The sequence below is a fragment of the Natator depressus genome, chromosome 5 (genome assembly GCF_965152275.1).
Source record: "Natator depressus isolate rNatDep1 chromosome 5, rNatDep2.hap1, whole genome shotgun sequence".
In the NCBI taxonomy this organism is placed as follows: Eukaryota; Metazoa; Chordata; order Testudines; family Cheloniidae; genus Natator; species Natator depressus.
In genome coordinates, this window is record NC_134238.1 from 80,222,661 (window position 1) to 80,238,184 (window position 15,524).

Below are 15,524 nucleotides of genomic sequence, written 5' to 3' on the forward strand. Positions count from 1 at the left end.
GGGGGCAAACCACAGAATCCGCCGTGCAGCTTCAGGAGCTTCTAGCCTGGCAGGAGGGAATGAACAAAGCCTGCAGGCCCAATGTGCACAATACCCTAAAAGGCAGAACTAGAGTCTAACATGATCAGTCTGCAGGCCATAAAGATCTTCATTGCCCAGAGAAGAGGGCAAAAACAGCAGCCAGCACATTTTCCCACCAGTAGCAGTTACCATGTAAGTATGGCCTTCTTTGCATACCCAGCAGAATTTGCTACCCTAGTGGTCCAGCACTGACATGTAAGTACAATATTAATATTTAAATTTATTACATGGTAAAAATGAGAAATTAAGGAATTTATTAATATTTCAGTTGATTAATTTTATTATTACATGGTAAGACTGAGATCCCCATCCCTATTTTTGCAAACACGGCAGGTGGCTCATCCCCTTGGGATAACTGTTACCCCTTCTCCCCATCCCAGATGTTCTCCCTGTGCAGAGATTTTGGCTTCTGCCATGATCTACAGCATCTCATCCCTGGGCTTATCCCAAGCTCCTACCCCTCCTCCCTGATTTTGCCCCTCAGCCCCTCTCCTGCCACTACCTACAGCTGCTTGACCATCTGGCCAGTAAATTTCCACCTCCTCCTCAGACCCTGACCAGTCGCCCCCGATTTGCCACCTTTTAAACCTTGTGAAGAGCAGGCAGCAGTCTGAGTCCAAGGAAGGGCAGAGTGAGGGCAGCAGCATCAGTAGATGTTACTGAGCCTGCTCAGTTTGGGTGAGCCTGCTCAGTACAACCTAGATAAGAAATTCTGCCAGGGAGCTGTATGCCTCCTCCCCTTGATGGAGGGAGGGAAAGGCAACCACTCTGCTTCCCTGGGGAGTCTGAGAATAAATGAGTTTGGTGGAGAGGTGTGCCTCAGATCAGATGAAGGTTGGAGCAATCAGGGGTTGGGGAGCCTCTGGGTTGAGAGGAGGCAGGTGACTGCAGTAACATGTTTGAAGGAGATAGAGGGGGAGCTGCCATGTTTGAAGAGACTTGGGTGAGGTACAGGGGAGCCACTGGATTTGTTGGGGGCTTAGTATTGACAGCCCCAAGTGTTCAAAAATCAGGTGACTGACATCCAGATAATAACATCATTAAATAATACACGTTGGGGTTCTTTTGATCTATGTTCTGGTTTTCTAAACTTCCGGGTGCACTTGGGTCACATTTTCAAGCTTCTCTCCACAACCAGGAGGACCAGAAATTTGATTGTCACATACAAATCCCATTTCTGTTGGCTCCCAAGATCTGTTGGTATTTTTAGGGGGGTGGGGGAGGGGGAAGAGAAAAGGTTGTGAGATATCTTTCCCAACAACCCAGTACCCTTTGTGATGTATAGTGTACCTGGGGGACCACTGGTTCGGGGGTTGAGATATGTATGTGTAGCTGGGCTCTAGGGTTGTGGTCTTGGGAGAGGAAAGGGGCACTGGGCTGAAGCAAATAGAGGGGCCAGCACTATGACTGCATGTCCCAGGAAAGAGCTACAGCCAGAAGGTTCCTGGTAACGTGGGACATATGGTAACACTAGTCACCTTTGTCTCACTTAAGTGAGAGCTGTAGGCAGCCTGTCCCCGCTGCTCGCCCCGTCTGCTCTGCAAGGGGTCCCGACTCCCAGTTCTACTCACTAGCTCCAGCAATGGCTTTGACCGGGGCCAAGTAGCGTGCCCGGCTAGCCAGCGAGCTCCTGAGCCGGGGGCGGAAGAGGGCGGCTCCCTTTCCTGTGTTATATACAAGAGCCGTCCCCCAGCGCTGCTCCCGGCGGGCCGAAGCAGCAGAGGGTATAGCTTTGCCTTATGCAAGGACCGCAGCACCGAGGCTCCCCACCACCTTCTCCGCAAGTCCCTCTCTGACCTTAGCCCCAGACAGGAGGTCGCGCTCGTCAGGGAGCCCCGGGGGAGTGTAGGGGAGAAGCTTGTTCCACTCAGTGGGTCTTGGGGCGGGGGGCCCGCACTCACCTTGCTCTGCCTGCTGCACGCCGGGGGCCCTAGTCCCGCTCCGCTCCGCGGGTGTCCACGGGCCGCGGGCTCGTTGTGCTCGCTGGGTGCCGTAGGCGCGGCGTGGCGCGTTCCCCTCCTTTTGCTGTGAGGACAGGGCGCTCTTGCCACCTCTGCTCGCCGAGCCTCTGAAGTGCAGCGCGGGGAGCTTGCCTCGCTCTGCCTAGAGACTGACAGAGGGTGTTGGCTCGCTCCGCTTGGTGGGACCCCGGGGGCAGGAGCTCTCGGCTCGCGTTGGTCCGTGGGTCCTGCTGCGGGGATGCCCATCTGCCACCTGTTGCCTTGTTCTGAGCGTCTTTGAGGCGCTCGTGCGCGTCTCTTCCCGCCCCGGGTTCCCCCAGCTTGCTCATTGGGGGAAAGCTGCCGGAGTTCCTGAGCTTCCTTTCGGACTCTCCCATCTGGACTCTGACCCGTCTCTCCAGACTCAGGGACGCCAGTAAAGCACCCCAGTACTGCTGGGTGAGGCGCTTACAGCTGTTGCTTGTTGTCTGCAGCTTGTTTGCTCCGGCTGTTCCGATGTTACCCTATTGGGTAACGGGCGCCGCAGCTGGGATTGTCTCCCTGCATCTCATCCAGAAACTCCTCTTCCCCTACTTCTGGCACGACCTTAAATACCTGCTGAAAGTGATAAAATATGGGCTGACCATGGAGATCTACAGGCTACGAGGGAAAATTTTCACGGTGCTGGACAGGTTTGTGAAACAAGCTGAAAGGCAGCCCCACAAGCCATTCATCGTCTATGAAGGGGATGTTCACACCTACCAGGACGTGGACAGGAGGAGTAACAGGGTAGCTCGGGTCTTCTTGCAACAGGGAGCGCTGAAAAAGGGGGATACCGTGGCCCTGCTGATGAGCAATGAACCTGACTTCATCCATGTGTGGTTTGGAGTGGCCAAGCTGGGCTGTGTGGTGGCTTTCCTCAACTTCAACGTCCGCTCCAGGTCCCTTCTGCATTCTATCAGTAACTGTGAGCCCAAGATACTCATTGTGGGAGCAGGTACAGTATATACTTGTTTTGTATACTCATGCTTTAACCTCATACACTGCATTTCTCCCCACCTCCTTTCTTTGGAGACCTGGTTTAGACAGATAATGTAATGTTTGTATTAAAGTAGCACCAAGAGGCCCACAAATCATGAGTGGGTCCCTTTTGTGCGGTAGGCTTATGAGGATATAGTACCTAACCCAAGCAGCTGACAGTCTTAAAAAGTTTTGTGTTATTTGTGTGGTATAGATGAGATGAGACCGCTACAAACTTACAGTAGACAACTAACATTTAGGAGATGGGATGTAATAATCAGGGGTAGCTCACTTTGTTAGCTTCCAAATTATGGGTGGATTTTTGTTGAGTGTTCAGAGGAGATAGAACTCCTTTTTTGACCTGCATGTGTTGTACAATGTAATTAGTGTTTATGAGAGAGGGCCCCAAACCAAAACCACATATCCAAAACCAGAGCTTGATTGGTAAAGAGCTTCAGCATCCAAATCCAGGTGCTAATTTTTGCAAATGGCTCTTTATCTTTATTAAAAAACTAAGCAAAATCTCAGACTGGAACATTTCTGATCTTTGGGGTTGGAGTGTGTGTGTTTCAAAATTTACACTCTAAATATGCAGCTTTGTCCCATCTCTAAAATTATTACCTCTACCTGCACTCTGTGCCTTGTTTCTGGTTTTCTACGTATTGCTGTGCCTTTACTAGGGATTTTGTACCCTTTTCACCTGATTGGTGGAATTTCCTTCTTCATGCTATCTACAGTGGTGATTTTCTATTTTTAAAAGTAATCTTAAAACTTTCCCCCTGATTATTTTTAGTTTCATTGGATGTTTTGTACTACTGTTTGTATGGGTGTTTGAAAAATATGAGTGGAGAAGAGTGTTATTTACGCAAGCTACTAAATGAGAACCAGCAATGCAAATTCAGCAGGATCACAAAACACACAGTTTTTCTATCCCATTCAAAAATTTTCCTGTTCCTCATTGTGATGAAACTAAATCTTTTCAAAGTTTTAAGAGTGAGACCCCAGAATAGCCAAAAGCTTAGTGATTACGATGCCCACCTGTGATGAGGGAGACCCTGCAAATGAGGCCAAGTAGGAGCTTGATCTCCCACATTCCAACTGAGGGCTGTAACCACCAGACTTTGACTATTCTAATGTGAAGGCTCTTTCAGTCTCTCTTGTTCGGGCTGTTTCACTTAGTATAAATAACTAAGTGAGCGGGGGGCATGGGAGGAGACTGATTGCATAGCCTGGTGGAAGACTCTCACCTGGGAGGTGGGAGAAAATGGGTCTGAAAGTTTCAGTTAACAGTTTCTAACCCCCCCCCCCGCCAAAAAAAAAGTTAGGTTGAAAAATTCCCAACCATCTCTAATAATGACCTATTGAGTTTACATTTTTCTTGTTCCCTGCTTATCTTATTTAAAATATATATAATATCTCAATGTAACAGTTTAAAACAGTTAATCCTGCTGGATTGATGGTATTTAGTGTTAGAGTGGAAGGAGGAGATTCGCTTCTGTGAAACTTCTGCTCACTTACGAGATCCTGCCACCCTTACCTATATTGAAACTATAAGGACAAAGTGAGTAGTAAGGTACTACTTAAGATGAGTAAGGGCAGTGGAATCTGATCCTTAAAAGAGCCAAATCATGCAGTCCTACCTAGGCTAAATGAGAGTTTTTGACAAAAACTGTAAATTGTATCCCTTACTGCAGGAAGTTGTATGGAAGCAGTAAGTGTTAACAGCATAGGTGTAGTACCAGAGTCACCCCAGCTAGCACAGGAAAGTGAACATTGAACTTCCTGGCACCTGTAATGGTAGCTGAACCCTTCCAAGGGTTTAACCGTTGACAGTACATGCAGTATTTCCAGCTCTGGAGTTGCTTGGGGCTTTCCACTGAGAGAGGGTTGCTTTGTCAGCGGTCCCTGACAACTCAGGCTGCTCAGGGGGATGTGCGGAATTGTATCCCCTAGCTGTTCTGATTATGGCTCCTTTTTGACCAGTGTTTCCCACTTTTTTTCCCCTAGCTTCACTGACTGTCTAGGAGCCTCCTGGCAGAGGGGAAATTGCTGTTGCTTTCTGCCACTGCTGTGTGCCCTTGTGGAAGTTTTGTCGCTATGGCTCCTGAACCCTGGTTTATGCTGGCAGAAGTCAAGATAAACTAGGAATGAATTTAGATCATAGTCTATGAATGCCCTGGAGAAGGGGAATGAGTGAGATTTTCAGGAGCTTGTGAATTCAGAACAGCTACTATGACATACAAGCAGCAGAATCCTTAATCAGCTTTTAAAGGGGAAATTGTTTTCTTGATAAAATAAATGTGAATTATTATCTAATATCTAACTTGATTATTTAAACTAAATGATAAAAATAAGAATTATGAGACATCCAGTGCAGCACGGAGTTAAAGACATGCAGTGTGGACTCTTATGGACTGTTCCAAGATGGGATTTGGCTCTCCATTTTGCTTGTTTGCTTTTCCCTTTCCTGGAAACTCACTGGGTCCCCTACCTGAGTCAGTGCCTCCTTCAGATACATCCCAGCGTTTGATCAGTAATATATGCTAAGTATTTGTAGTTCCTACACACATTCTAGAATCTTTTGCATGATCTTCAGTGGCATTTCAAGCGAGGCATGGCAGCCAACATAGATTCTTAGCTACATCTGATGACCCCTGCAAGCTTTTGCCATAGGTTCTGGAACCATTTTTATAGTGGGGGAGCTGAAAGCCATTGGAACCAAACCCTGTGTATAATGGAAATCACTTCAAACCAAGGGTGCTGCCATACCTCCAGCACCTATGGCTTTTGCTGAACACAATTTAGCAGGAACAGAGAGCCTTTTTGACAGGGAACTAAGGGTATGTCTACACTACGGAATAAGGTCGAATTTATAGAAGTCGGTTTTTTAGAAATCGGTTTTATATATTCGAGTGTGTGTGTCCCCACAGAAAATGCTCTAAGTGCATTATGTGCATTAACTCGGCGGAGTGCTTCCACAGTACCGAGGCTAGAGTCGACTTCCGGAGTGTTGCACTGTGGGTAGCTATCCCACAGTTCCTGCAGTCTCCGCTGCCCATTGGAATTCTGGGTTGAGATCCCAATGCCTGATGGGGCTAAAACATTGTCGCGGGTGGTTCTGGGTACATATCGTCAGTCCCCCCTTCCCCCCCTCCCTCCGTGAAAGCAAGGGCAGACAATCGTTTCGTGCCTTTTTTCCTGAGTTACCTGTGCGGACGCCATACCACCGCAAGCATGGAGCCCGCTCAGGTAACAGTCACCGTATGTCTCCTGGGTGCTGGCAGACGCGGTACTGCATTGCTACACAGTAGCAGCAACCCATTGCCTTGTGGCAGCAGACGGTACAATACGATTGGTAGCCGTCATCGTCATGTCCAAGGTGCTCCTGGCCGCGTCGGCTGGGAGCGCCTGGGCAGACATGGGCGCAGGGACTAAATTTGGAGTGACTTGACCAGGTCATTCTCTTTAGTCCTGCAGTCAGTCCTATTGAACCGTCTTATGGTGAGCAGGCAGGCAATATGGATTGCTAGCAGTCCTATTGTACTGTCTTCTGCCGAGCAGCCATGAGATGTGGATGGCATGCAGTCCTTCTGCACCGTCTGCTGCCAGCCAAAGATGTAAAGATAGGTGGAGTGGATCAAAACAAGAAATAGACCAGATTTTTTTTGTACTCATTTGCCTCCTCCCCCATCTAGGGGACTCATTTCTCTAGGTCACACTGCAGTCACTCACAGAGAAGGTGCAGCGAGGTAAATCTAGCCATGTATCAATCAGAGGCCAGGCTAACCTCCTTGTTCCAATAAGAACAATAACTTAGGTGCACCATTTCTTTATTGGAACCCTCCGTGAAGTCCTGCCTGAAATACTCCTTGATGTAAAGCCACCCCCTTTGTTGATTTTTAGCTCCCTGAAGCCAACCCTGTAAGCCGTGTCATCAGTCGCCCCTCCCTCCATCAGAGCAACGGCAGACAATCATTCCGCGCCATTTTTCTGTGCGGACGCCATACCAAGGCAAGCATGGAGGCCGCTCAGCTCACTTTGGCAATTAGGAGCACATTAAACACCACACGCATTATCCAGCAGTATATGCAGCACCAGAACCTGGCAAAGCGATACCGGGCGAGTAGGCAACGTCAGCACGGTCACGTGAGTGATCAGGACATGGACACAGATTTCTCTGAAATCATGGGCCCTGCCAATGCATGCATCATGGTGCTAATGGGGCAGGTTCATGCTGTGGAACGCTGATTCTGGGCTCGGGAAACAAGCACAGACTGGTGGGACCGCATAGTGTTGCAGGTCTGGGACGATTCCCAGTGGCTGTGAAACTTTCGCATGCGTAAGGGCACTTTCATGGAACTTTGTGGCTTGCTTTCCCCTGCCCTGAAGCGCATGAATACCAAGATGAGAGCAGCCCTCACAGTTGAGAAGCGAGTGGCGATAGCCCTGTGGAAGCTTGCAACGCCAGACAGCTACCGGTCAGTTGGTAATCAATTTGGAGTGGGCAAATCTACTGTTGGGGCTGCTGAGATGCAAGTAGCCCACGCAATCAAAGATCTGCTGATATCAAGGGTAGTGACCCTGGGAAATGTGCAGGTCATAGTGGATGGCTTTGCTGCAATGGGATTCCCTAACTGTGGTGGGGCCATAGACGGAACCCATATCCCTATCTTGGCACCGGAGCACCAAGCCGCTGAGTACATAAACGCAAGGGGTACTTTTCAATAGTGCTGCAAGCTCTGGTGGATCACAAGGGACGTTTCACCAACATCAACGTGGGATGGCCGGGAAAGGTACATGACGCTCGCATCTTCAGGAACTCTGGTCTGTTTCAAAAGCTGCAAGAAGGGACTTTATTCCCAGACCAGAAAATAACTGTTGGTGATGTTGAAATGCCTATATGTATCCTTGGGGACCCAGCCTACCCCTTAATGCCATGGCTCATGAAGCCGTACACAGGCAGCCTGGACAGTAGTCAGGAGCTGTTCAACTACAGGCTGAGCAAGTGCAGAATGGTGGTAGAATGTGCATTTGGACGTTTAAAGGCGCGCTGGCGCAGTTTACTGACTCGCTTAGACCTCAGTGAAACCAATATTACCATTGTTATTACTGCTTGCTGTGTGCTCCACAATATCTGTGAGAGTAAGGGGGAGACGTTTATGGCGGGGTGGGAGGTTGAGGCAAATCGCCTGGCTGCTGGTTACGCGCAGCCAGACACCAGGGCGGTTAGAAGAGCACAGGAGGGCGCGGTACGCATCAGAGAAGCTTTGAAAACCAGTTTCATGACTGGCCAGGCTACGGTGTGAAAGTTCTGTTTGTTTCTCCTTGATGGAAACCCCCCACCCCTTGGTTCACTCTACTTCCCTGTAAGCTAACCACCCTTTTCTTCTCCCTTCGATCACCGCTTGCAGAGGCAATAAAGTCACTGTTGCTTCACATTCATGCATTCTTTATTCATTCATCACACAAATAGGGGGATGACTACCAAGGTAGCCCAGGAGGGGTGGTGGAGGAGGGAAGGAAAATGCCACACAGCACTTTAAAAGTTTACAACTTTAAAATTTATTGAATAACATCCTTCTTTTTTTTTTTTTTTTTTTTTTTTTGGGCAATCCTCTGTGGCGAAGTGGCTGGTTGGCCGGTGGCCCCCCCACCGCGTTGTTGGGCGTCTGGGTGTGGAGGCTATGGAACTTGGGGAGGAGGGCGGTTGGTTACCCAGGGGCTGTAGTGGCAGTCTGTGCTCCAGCTGCCTTTGCTGCAGCTCAACCATACACTGGAGCATACTGGTTTGATCCTCCAGCAGCCTCAGCATTGAATCCTGCCTCCTCTCATCACGCTGCCGCCACCTTTCAGCTTCAGCCCTCTCTTCAGCCCGGCACTTACTCTCTTCAGCCCACCACCTCTCCTCCCGGTCATTTTGTGCTTTCCTGCAGTCTGACATTATTTGCCTCCACGCATTCGTCTGTGCTCTGTCAGTGTGGGAGGACAGCATGAGCTCGGAGAACATTTCATCTCGAGTGTGGTTTTTTTTTTTTTTTTTCTTTCTTTCTAATCTTCACTAGCCTCTGGGAAGGAGAAGATCCTGTGATCATTGAAACACATGCAGCTGGTGGAGGAAAAAAAAAAAGGGACAGCGGTATTTAAAAAGACACATTTTATAAAACACTGGCTACACTCTTTCAGGGTAAACCTTGCTGTTAACATTACATACATAGCACATGTGCTTTTGTTACAAGGTCGCATTTTGCCTCCCCCCACCGCGTGGCTACCCCCTCAACCCTCCCCCCTCCCTGTGGCTAACAGCGGGGAACATTTCTGTTCAGCCGCAGGCAAACAGCCCAGCAGGAATGGGCTCCTCTGAGTGTCCCCTGAAGAAAAGCACCCTATTTCAACCAGGTGACCATGGATTATATCTCACTCTCCTGAGGATAACACAGAGAGATAAAGAACGGATGTTGTTTGAACGCCAGCAAACATACACTGCAATGCTTTGTTGTACAATGATTCCCGAGTACGTGTTACTGGCCTGGAGTGGTAAAGTGTCCTACCATGAAGGACGCAATAAGTCTGCCCTCCCCAGAATCCTTTTGCAAAGGCTTTGGGAGTATATCCAGGAGAGCCGCGAATGCCAGGGCAAAGTAATCCTTTCACATGCTTGCTTTTAAACCATGTATAGTATTTTAAAAGGTACACTCACCGGAGGTCCCTTCTCCGCCTACTGGGTCCAGGAGGCAGCCTTGGGTGGGTTCGGGGGGGTACTGGCTCCAGGTCCAGGGTGAGAAACAGTTCCTGGCTGTCGGGAAAACCGGTTTCTCCGCTTGCTTGCTGTGAGCTATCTATGACCTCATCATCATCATCTTCTTTGTCCCCAAAACCTGCTTCCGTATTGCCTCCATCTCCATTGAAGGAGTCAAACAATACAGCTGGGGTAGTGGTGGCTGAACCCCCTAAAATGGCATGCAGCTCATCATAGAAGCGGCATGTTTGGGGCTCTGACCCGGAGCGGCCGTTCGCCTCTCTGGTTTTCTGGTAGGCTTGCCTCAGCTCCTTCACTTTCACGCGGCACTGCTTCGGGTCCCTGTTATGGCCTCTGTCCTTCATGCCCTGGGATATTTTGACAAAGGTTTTGGCATTTCGAAAACTGGAACGGAGTTCTGATAGCACGGATTCCTCTCCCCATACAGCGATCAGATCCCGTACCTCCCGTTCGGTCCATGCTGGAGCTCTTTCGCGATTCTGGGACTCCATCATGGTCACCTCTGCTGATGAGCTCTGCATGGTCACCTGCAGCTTGCCACGCTGGCCAAACAGGAAATGAGATTCAAAAGTTTGTGGTTCTTTTCCTGTCTACCTGGCCAGTGCATCTGAGATGAGAGTGCTGTCCAGAGCGGTCAAAATGGAGCACTCTGGGATAGCTCCCGGAGGCCAATACCGTCGAATTGTGTCCACAGTACCCCAAATTCGACCCGGCAAGGCCGATTTAAGCGCTAATCCACTTGTCAGGGGTGGAGTAAGGAAATCGATTTTAAGAGCCCTTTAAGTCGAAATAAAGGGCTTCATCATGTGGACGGGTGCAGGTTTACATCGATTTAATGCTGCTAAATTCGACCTAAAGTCCTAGTGTAGACCAGGGCTAAGTATATGGAGGGAATGCATCTAAAAATGGGGAGTTTGGGACTGGCCTTTTATTGTTAAAAGGATCATTGGTGGCTACAGCTTATTTAGCATATGCATCAGAGTGCCCTTCAAATATTTTGTCAGCAATATTTCATAAAACTTTTTGAATGAACTGAGTAAGATTTTGCTCAGTACAAGTTGATCTCATAATCTGATTTCTGTCAGTTATTACTGTGGGTTCATATTTGCCTGCCAATAAATAATTGCATTATTTCCTTGCTCAGAAAAATAGAGAGAACCTTTTGTATGACTAGCAATGCAGGATGGTAGTTTAGAACCAAAAGGTGTATTGTCTATTATTCTAATGTCACAATTAACAATTATTTATGTATTCAGGTTGTTCGCATCATGTCACAAACCTGCTCAATTGTTCGCAGGGAAGCAGGAGAAGGAAAAAATAGAGAAAAGGGCATGGGGGAGATCTCTACCTTCAATAACGCATGAATTTTCCCAGGGAAACCATGTAGTTAATGTATGTTTGTTCAGAATGTATTGTGTAAACAACACACAGGACTGCTATTTACTCTATTATAGTTAAAGATTAGGTATAATAACTCATTGCAAAACAAACCCTAAAAGTTTCTTAGTATGTTTCTAAGAAAAATAGAGAGAGCTTAAGTTCACAACCTGTGGCTTGCTTTACCATCTGCTTATGTACATGTACCAGGAACCACCAGAAATGCTGTATTGCATTTCTTCCAAGAGAGCTGTTTATTCTGGACATATGGGTAATACAAGTGTAAAATGAGCATCAGGTTTTTAAAAAACATCTGGTGGAGAAATTCAGTGTGCATTAAACAATACATCAACATTGGACATAGTCTTGGACCTTTTTACATTTGTATAAGTGCTCTTTGGAAATATTAGTACAATGGAGAGTTTATCTTCAGCTCACATTGTTCATGCATTATGCAGAATTAATCTAAGGCTTCCAGCTCTTTAATATTAAGAAAATATTTAGCTATTTCTGATTCTTTTTTTCCTTCAGGAAATTGCTTATGGTTTTTTTGCTGTGCTCTCCTATCTAACCTGGAATCTCTTTCAAGATAACAAATGGCTACAAACAGTTCAGATACTGTTCCAAATTTTTAATACCAGAGTGCAACTGAGAAGTCTTTTGTAGAACCAACTCACAGTATTAATATTCAATACTAGGTGAAAAAAACAAACCCGTACACAAAAACAGAAACTTTAGGTTAACTGAATAATTTTAGAAGTGGAAACAGTAAATCAAGGATATTTTCAGTCTGGGCTTGATCTTAATTAATTGGAATAACATAAAGAAGATGTGCTTCAGTATAGGAAGTGGGAACCACTGCCTTTCTGCCATTCTTGAATCCTAAATGACAGTTTAAATTGGACTGTAACTATGATATTTTTCCCCTTAGAAAGGATTGCCTGATTAGACCATAGGGTAGTCTTATGACCACAGCCCCCTTCTTGCTTGACTTGTCTGCAGTTTAAATATAATTGACATTTCTCAAATACATTAAGAACTCAGTGTAAATTTATTTCTAAGACTACTGCACTGAAAAATAAAAAATCAGAATTATACCTGAAATTCTGAATGACCATAAAATCAGTGACCAATTTCTTAGTGTTCTTTATGCTCAGTAAGAACATAAGAATGGCCATACTGGGTCAGACCAAAGGTCTATCCAGCCCAGTATTCTGTCTGACAGTGGCCAATGCCAGGTGCCCCAGAAGGAGTGAACCTAACAGGTAATGATCTAGTGATCTCTCTCCTGCCATCCATCTCCACCCTCTGACAAAGAGAGGCTAGGGATAGCATTCCTTGCCCATCCTGGCTAATAGCCATTAATGGACTTAACCTCCATGAATTTATCCAGTTCTCTTTTAAACCCTTTATAGTCCTAGCCTTCACAACCTCCTCAGGCAAGGAGTTCCACAGGTTGACTGTGCGCTGAGTGAAGAAGAGCTTCCTTTTATTTTTTTTTAAACCTGCTACCCATTAATTTCATTTGGTGGCCCCTAGTTCATATATTGTGGGAACAAGTAAATAACTTTACCTTATTCACTTTCTCCACACCACTCATGATTTTGTATACTTCTGTCACATCCCCCCCTTAGTCTCCTCTTTTCCAAGGTGAAAAGTCCTAGCCTCTTTAATCTCCCCTCATATGGGACCCGTTCCAAACCCCTAATCATTATAGTTGCCCTTTTTCTGAACCTTTTCTAATGCCAGTATATCTTTTTTTGAGATGAGTATTGTATGCAGTATTCATCTGTATGTAGTATTCAAGATGTGGATGTACCATGGATTTATATAAGGGCAATAAGATATTCTCCGTCTTATTCTCTGTCCCTTTTTAAATGATTCCTAACATCCCGTTTGCTTTTTTGACTGCCGCTGCACATTGTGTGGATGTCTTCAGAGAGCTATCCACGATGATGCCAAGATCTTTCTCCTGATTAGTTGTAGCTAAATTAGTAGTCATAAACACAGGAAAAATAGTTTTCTGTAAATAAGCCAATGCTGCTTTGGCACCAATTCCATAAAATTGCAAACATTTCTGGGGATGGGAAACACAAGAGACAATAAATCATGGTAGTGGCTCATTTTTTACTTGTAGTCTGTGTATGTTTGGAGAATGGTGACATCTGTTGCTGTTTTCTGCCATGCCATTTGCAAGGGGATAATTTTGGATTAAGCAGACCACTAGAAACACTGCAGTCACTAGTGTAGACACTTACTTCAGCGACGGAAGGGGTTCTTCTGTTGCTGTAGTAAATCCACCTCTCCGAGGCAGTAGCTAAGTCAATAGAAGATTCTTTCACAGACCTCGCTATGTCTATACCAGAGCTTAGGTCTACATAAGTACATTGCACAGGGCATGAAATTTTTCAGTCTTGAGCAATATAGTTAAGCTGGCCTAGCTTTGCAACGTAGATCAACCCAAGTATCCATAACTAAACTGCAATGCATGAAGGCAGATTACCTTGCCAGATGAAATCTGGAGAGAAACATTAACTGCACTTCTCATCTGAAACTTGACTGTAAACTACCCAAGACTGGGTGTGGCCAAGAGATGGTAGTCATTGCTAGTGGGTTTTCATGGAGTGCTGGCTGAAATTTAAAGCGTGGGAGTGACAGCAACTGTATGTACCATTGTTTGTCCTTTTCTACATGAAGTCCACCCCACCCCCAGAGCACCAGCACCTGATTATATTCCCTTACTCTCACAGAGGTGAATCTGGCTCCTTGTATTTTGCTAACATAACTCTAAAACATTGAAAAACTTGCTTTAAGTTTAGCTTTCTGTAAATACATTATAAAATAGGTAACAATGTTGTTGTTTTTTTAAGATATGCTTGGAACATTAGAAGAGATTCTTCCTAGCCTCCAAAAAGATATTGGTGTTTGGGTAATGACAAAAGACTGCACTTTGCCAAGTGTTAATACCCTTTTAGACAAACTGGAAGCTGCATCTGAAGACTGTGTACCAGTTAACCTCCGCTCTGCAAACAACCTCAAGTCCTCTGTACTCTACATTTTTACCTCAGGAACTACAGGTACAGCTCTCTTTTCCATGTTTCCATCATTTCCTGAAACTGTTTATGAAACCATCAGTTCATGTGTCTGTATCAGACACTCTAAATGTCTCACCTCAGTCTACAGGAGAAGGTATCAGGAGCTCAAGAAAGGCATTGGTCATTTCCAAGGCTGTTGGCATAGGGGTCCCGCAAAGGTAGCACCTTTTTCCCTGCCCAGCTGAATTGCTTAAATCCTGGGGCAGGGCATTGTGCCCTTTTATTAAATAGCTACTATTACTGGTGCCTGCTAGTCAACACTGCAAATGTAATACTAATATTTTGTGATTCTGTAACACAGCTGTAGAGCTAATGTGTACATCTAGAACTTTACAACATCCTTTTAGAACAAGTTACTATGCACTTATTATGAAGTGGGTCTTCATTAAGCTGCTTTGAATGCAGGTCACCAAAGAGACAGAAAATAGGATTAAGTTACTAGCCTTTTAGTTTAGAAACAGATGGCTGGTTTCATTACCATTGCTCCTGTGGCTAAGAAGTTAAGACTTTTAAAAAAAACCTCTGATCAGTGGCATAAAAAGCAGCATCATGATGTTAGGTTAAACAGATTGGTGTTTCTTATTCAACTGAAAACTAACTTGTGGTTTCAGTCATGAGATGTTTTAAAAATAACTTGCATCTTACAACTTGTTTTCCCTGCCCAAGCATAATTATTTTATTGATTTTTATTTGCCTCCATGGAACCATACGTTAGTTTATTTTAGAACTAAATTCTGTTTGTTTTTAAAATAATTAAAAAAACCAGAACTGTTGCAAACATTATTCAGACATTAACTATGTTTGAAATAGTGGTGAAAAAATATAGCAGAGCTTGCTACTGTGGATAGAAATTTTGTTCTGAATACTCTTAGTTAAATCATGTTATAGACTTCCCTAGGTAGTCTGTAACATTGTGAGAACTATGTCATTTAAGGCCTCCATGTGAAGCTGAGGTGGAAAGATGCAATGCCCAGAATTAATCTAATATAGTTTAGTTACTTACAGAGGTAAGAAAATTTGAGTGATTGCATGTAGCCCATGCACACTGAAACTTTTATCTCTTTTAAGTACAGTGTGATTGCAAAAAGAGCAGTTATTTTGCATGGATAAAAGTTTAGAGGGAATTGAATCATTATATTTAAAATCATGTCTTGTGCAATCTGATCCATCTAGTACAAACAAATCCAGCCATCCTTTTCATGCTTTCCTATAATACAAGAACACATGATTGCTGATATAATTAATAGTCTAGAT

General features: G+C 45.4%; 1 protein-coding gene and 1 long non-coding RNA gene across 2 annotated transcripts in view; one reads left to right on the forward strand and one right to left on the reverse strand.

Annotated features, from left to right (window-relative positions):
* LOC141987595 (uncharacterized) overlaps positions 1–2,000 on the reverse strand; it is a 177,412-nt gene extending 175,412 nt beyond the window's left edge. Inside the window, exon 1 of the long non-coding RNA XR_012639585.1 lies at positions 1,983–2,000. This is a non-coding gene — a long non-coding RNA (uncharacterized LOC141987595). The remainder of the gene's footprint in view (positions 1–1,982) is intronic.
* Positions 2,001–2,192: 192 nt separating this feature from the next.
* The window catches only part of SLC27A6 (solute carrier family 27 member 6), a 58,604-nt gene continuing 45,272 nt past the window's right edge, over positions 2,193–15,524 (forward strand). Inside the window, exons 1-2 of the mRNA XM_074953069.1 lie at positions 2,193–3,018; positions 14,046–14,252. Of these exons, the coding sequence (XP_074809170.1) occupies positions 2,538–3,018; positions 14,046–14,252 (688 nt within the window). The 5' untranslated portion in view covers positions 2,193–2,537. The remainder of the gene's footprint in view (positions 3,019–14,045; positions 14,253–15,524) is intronic.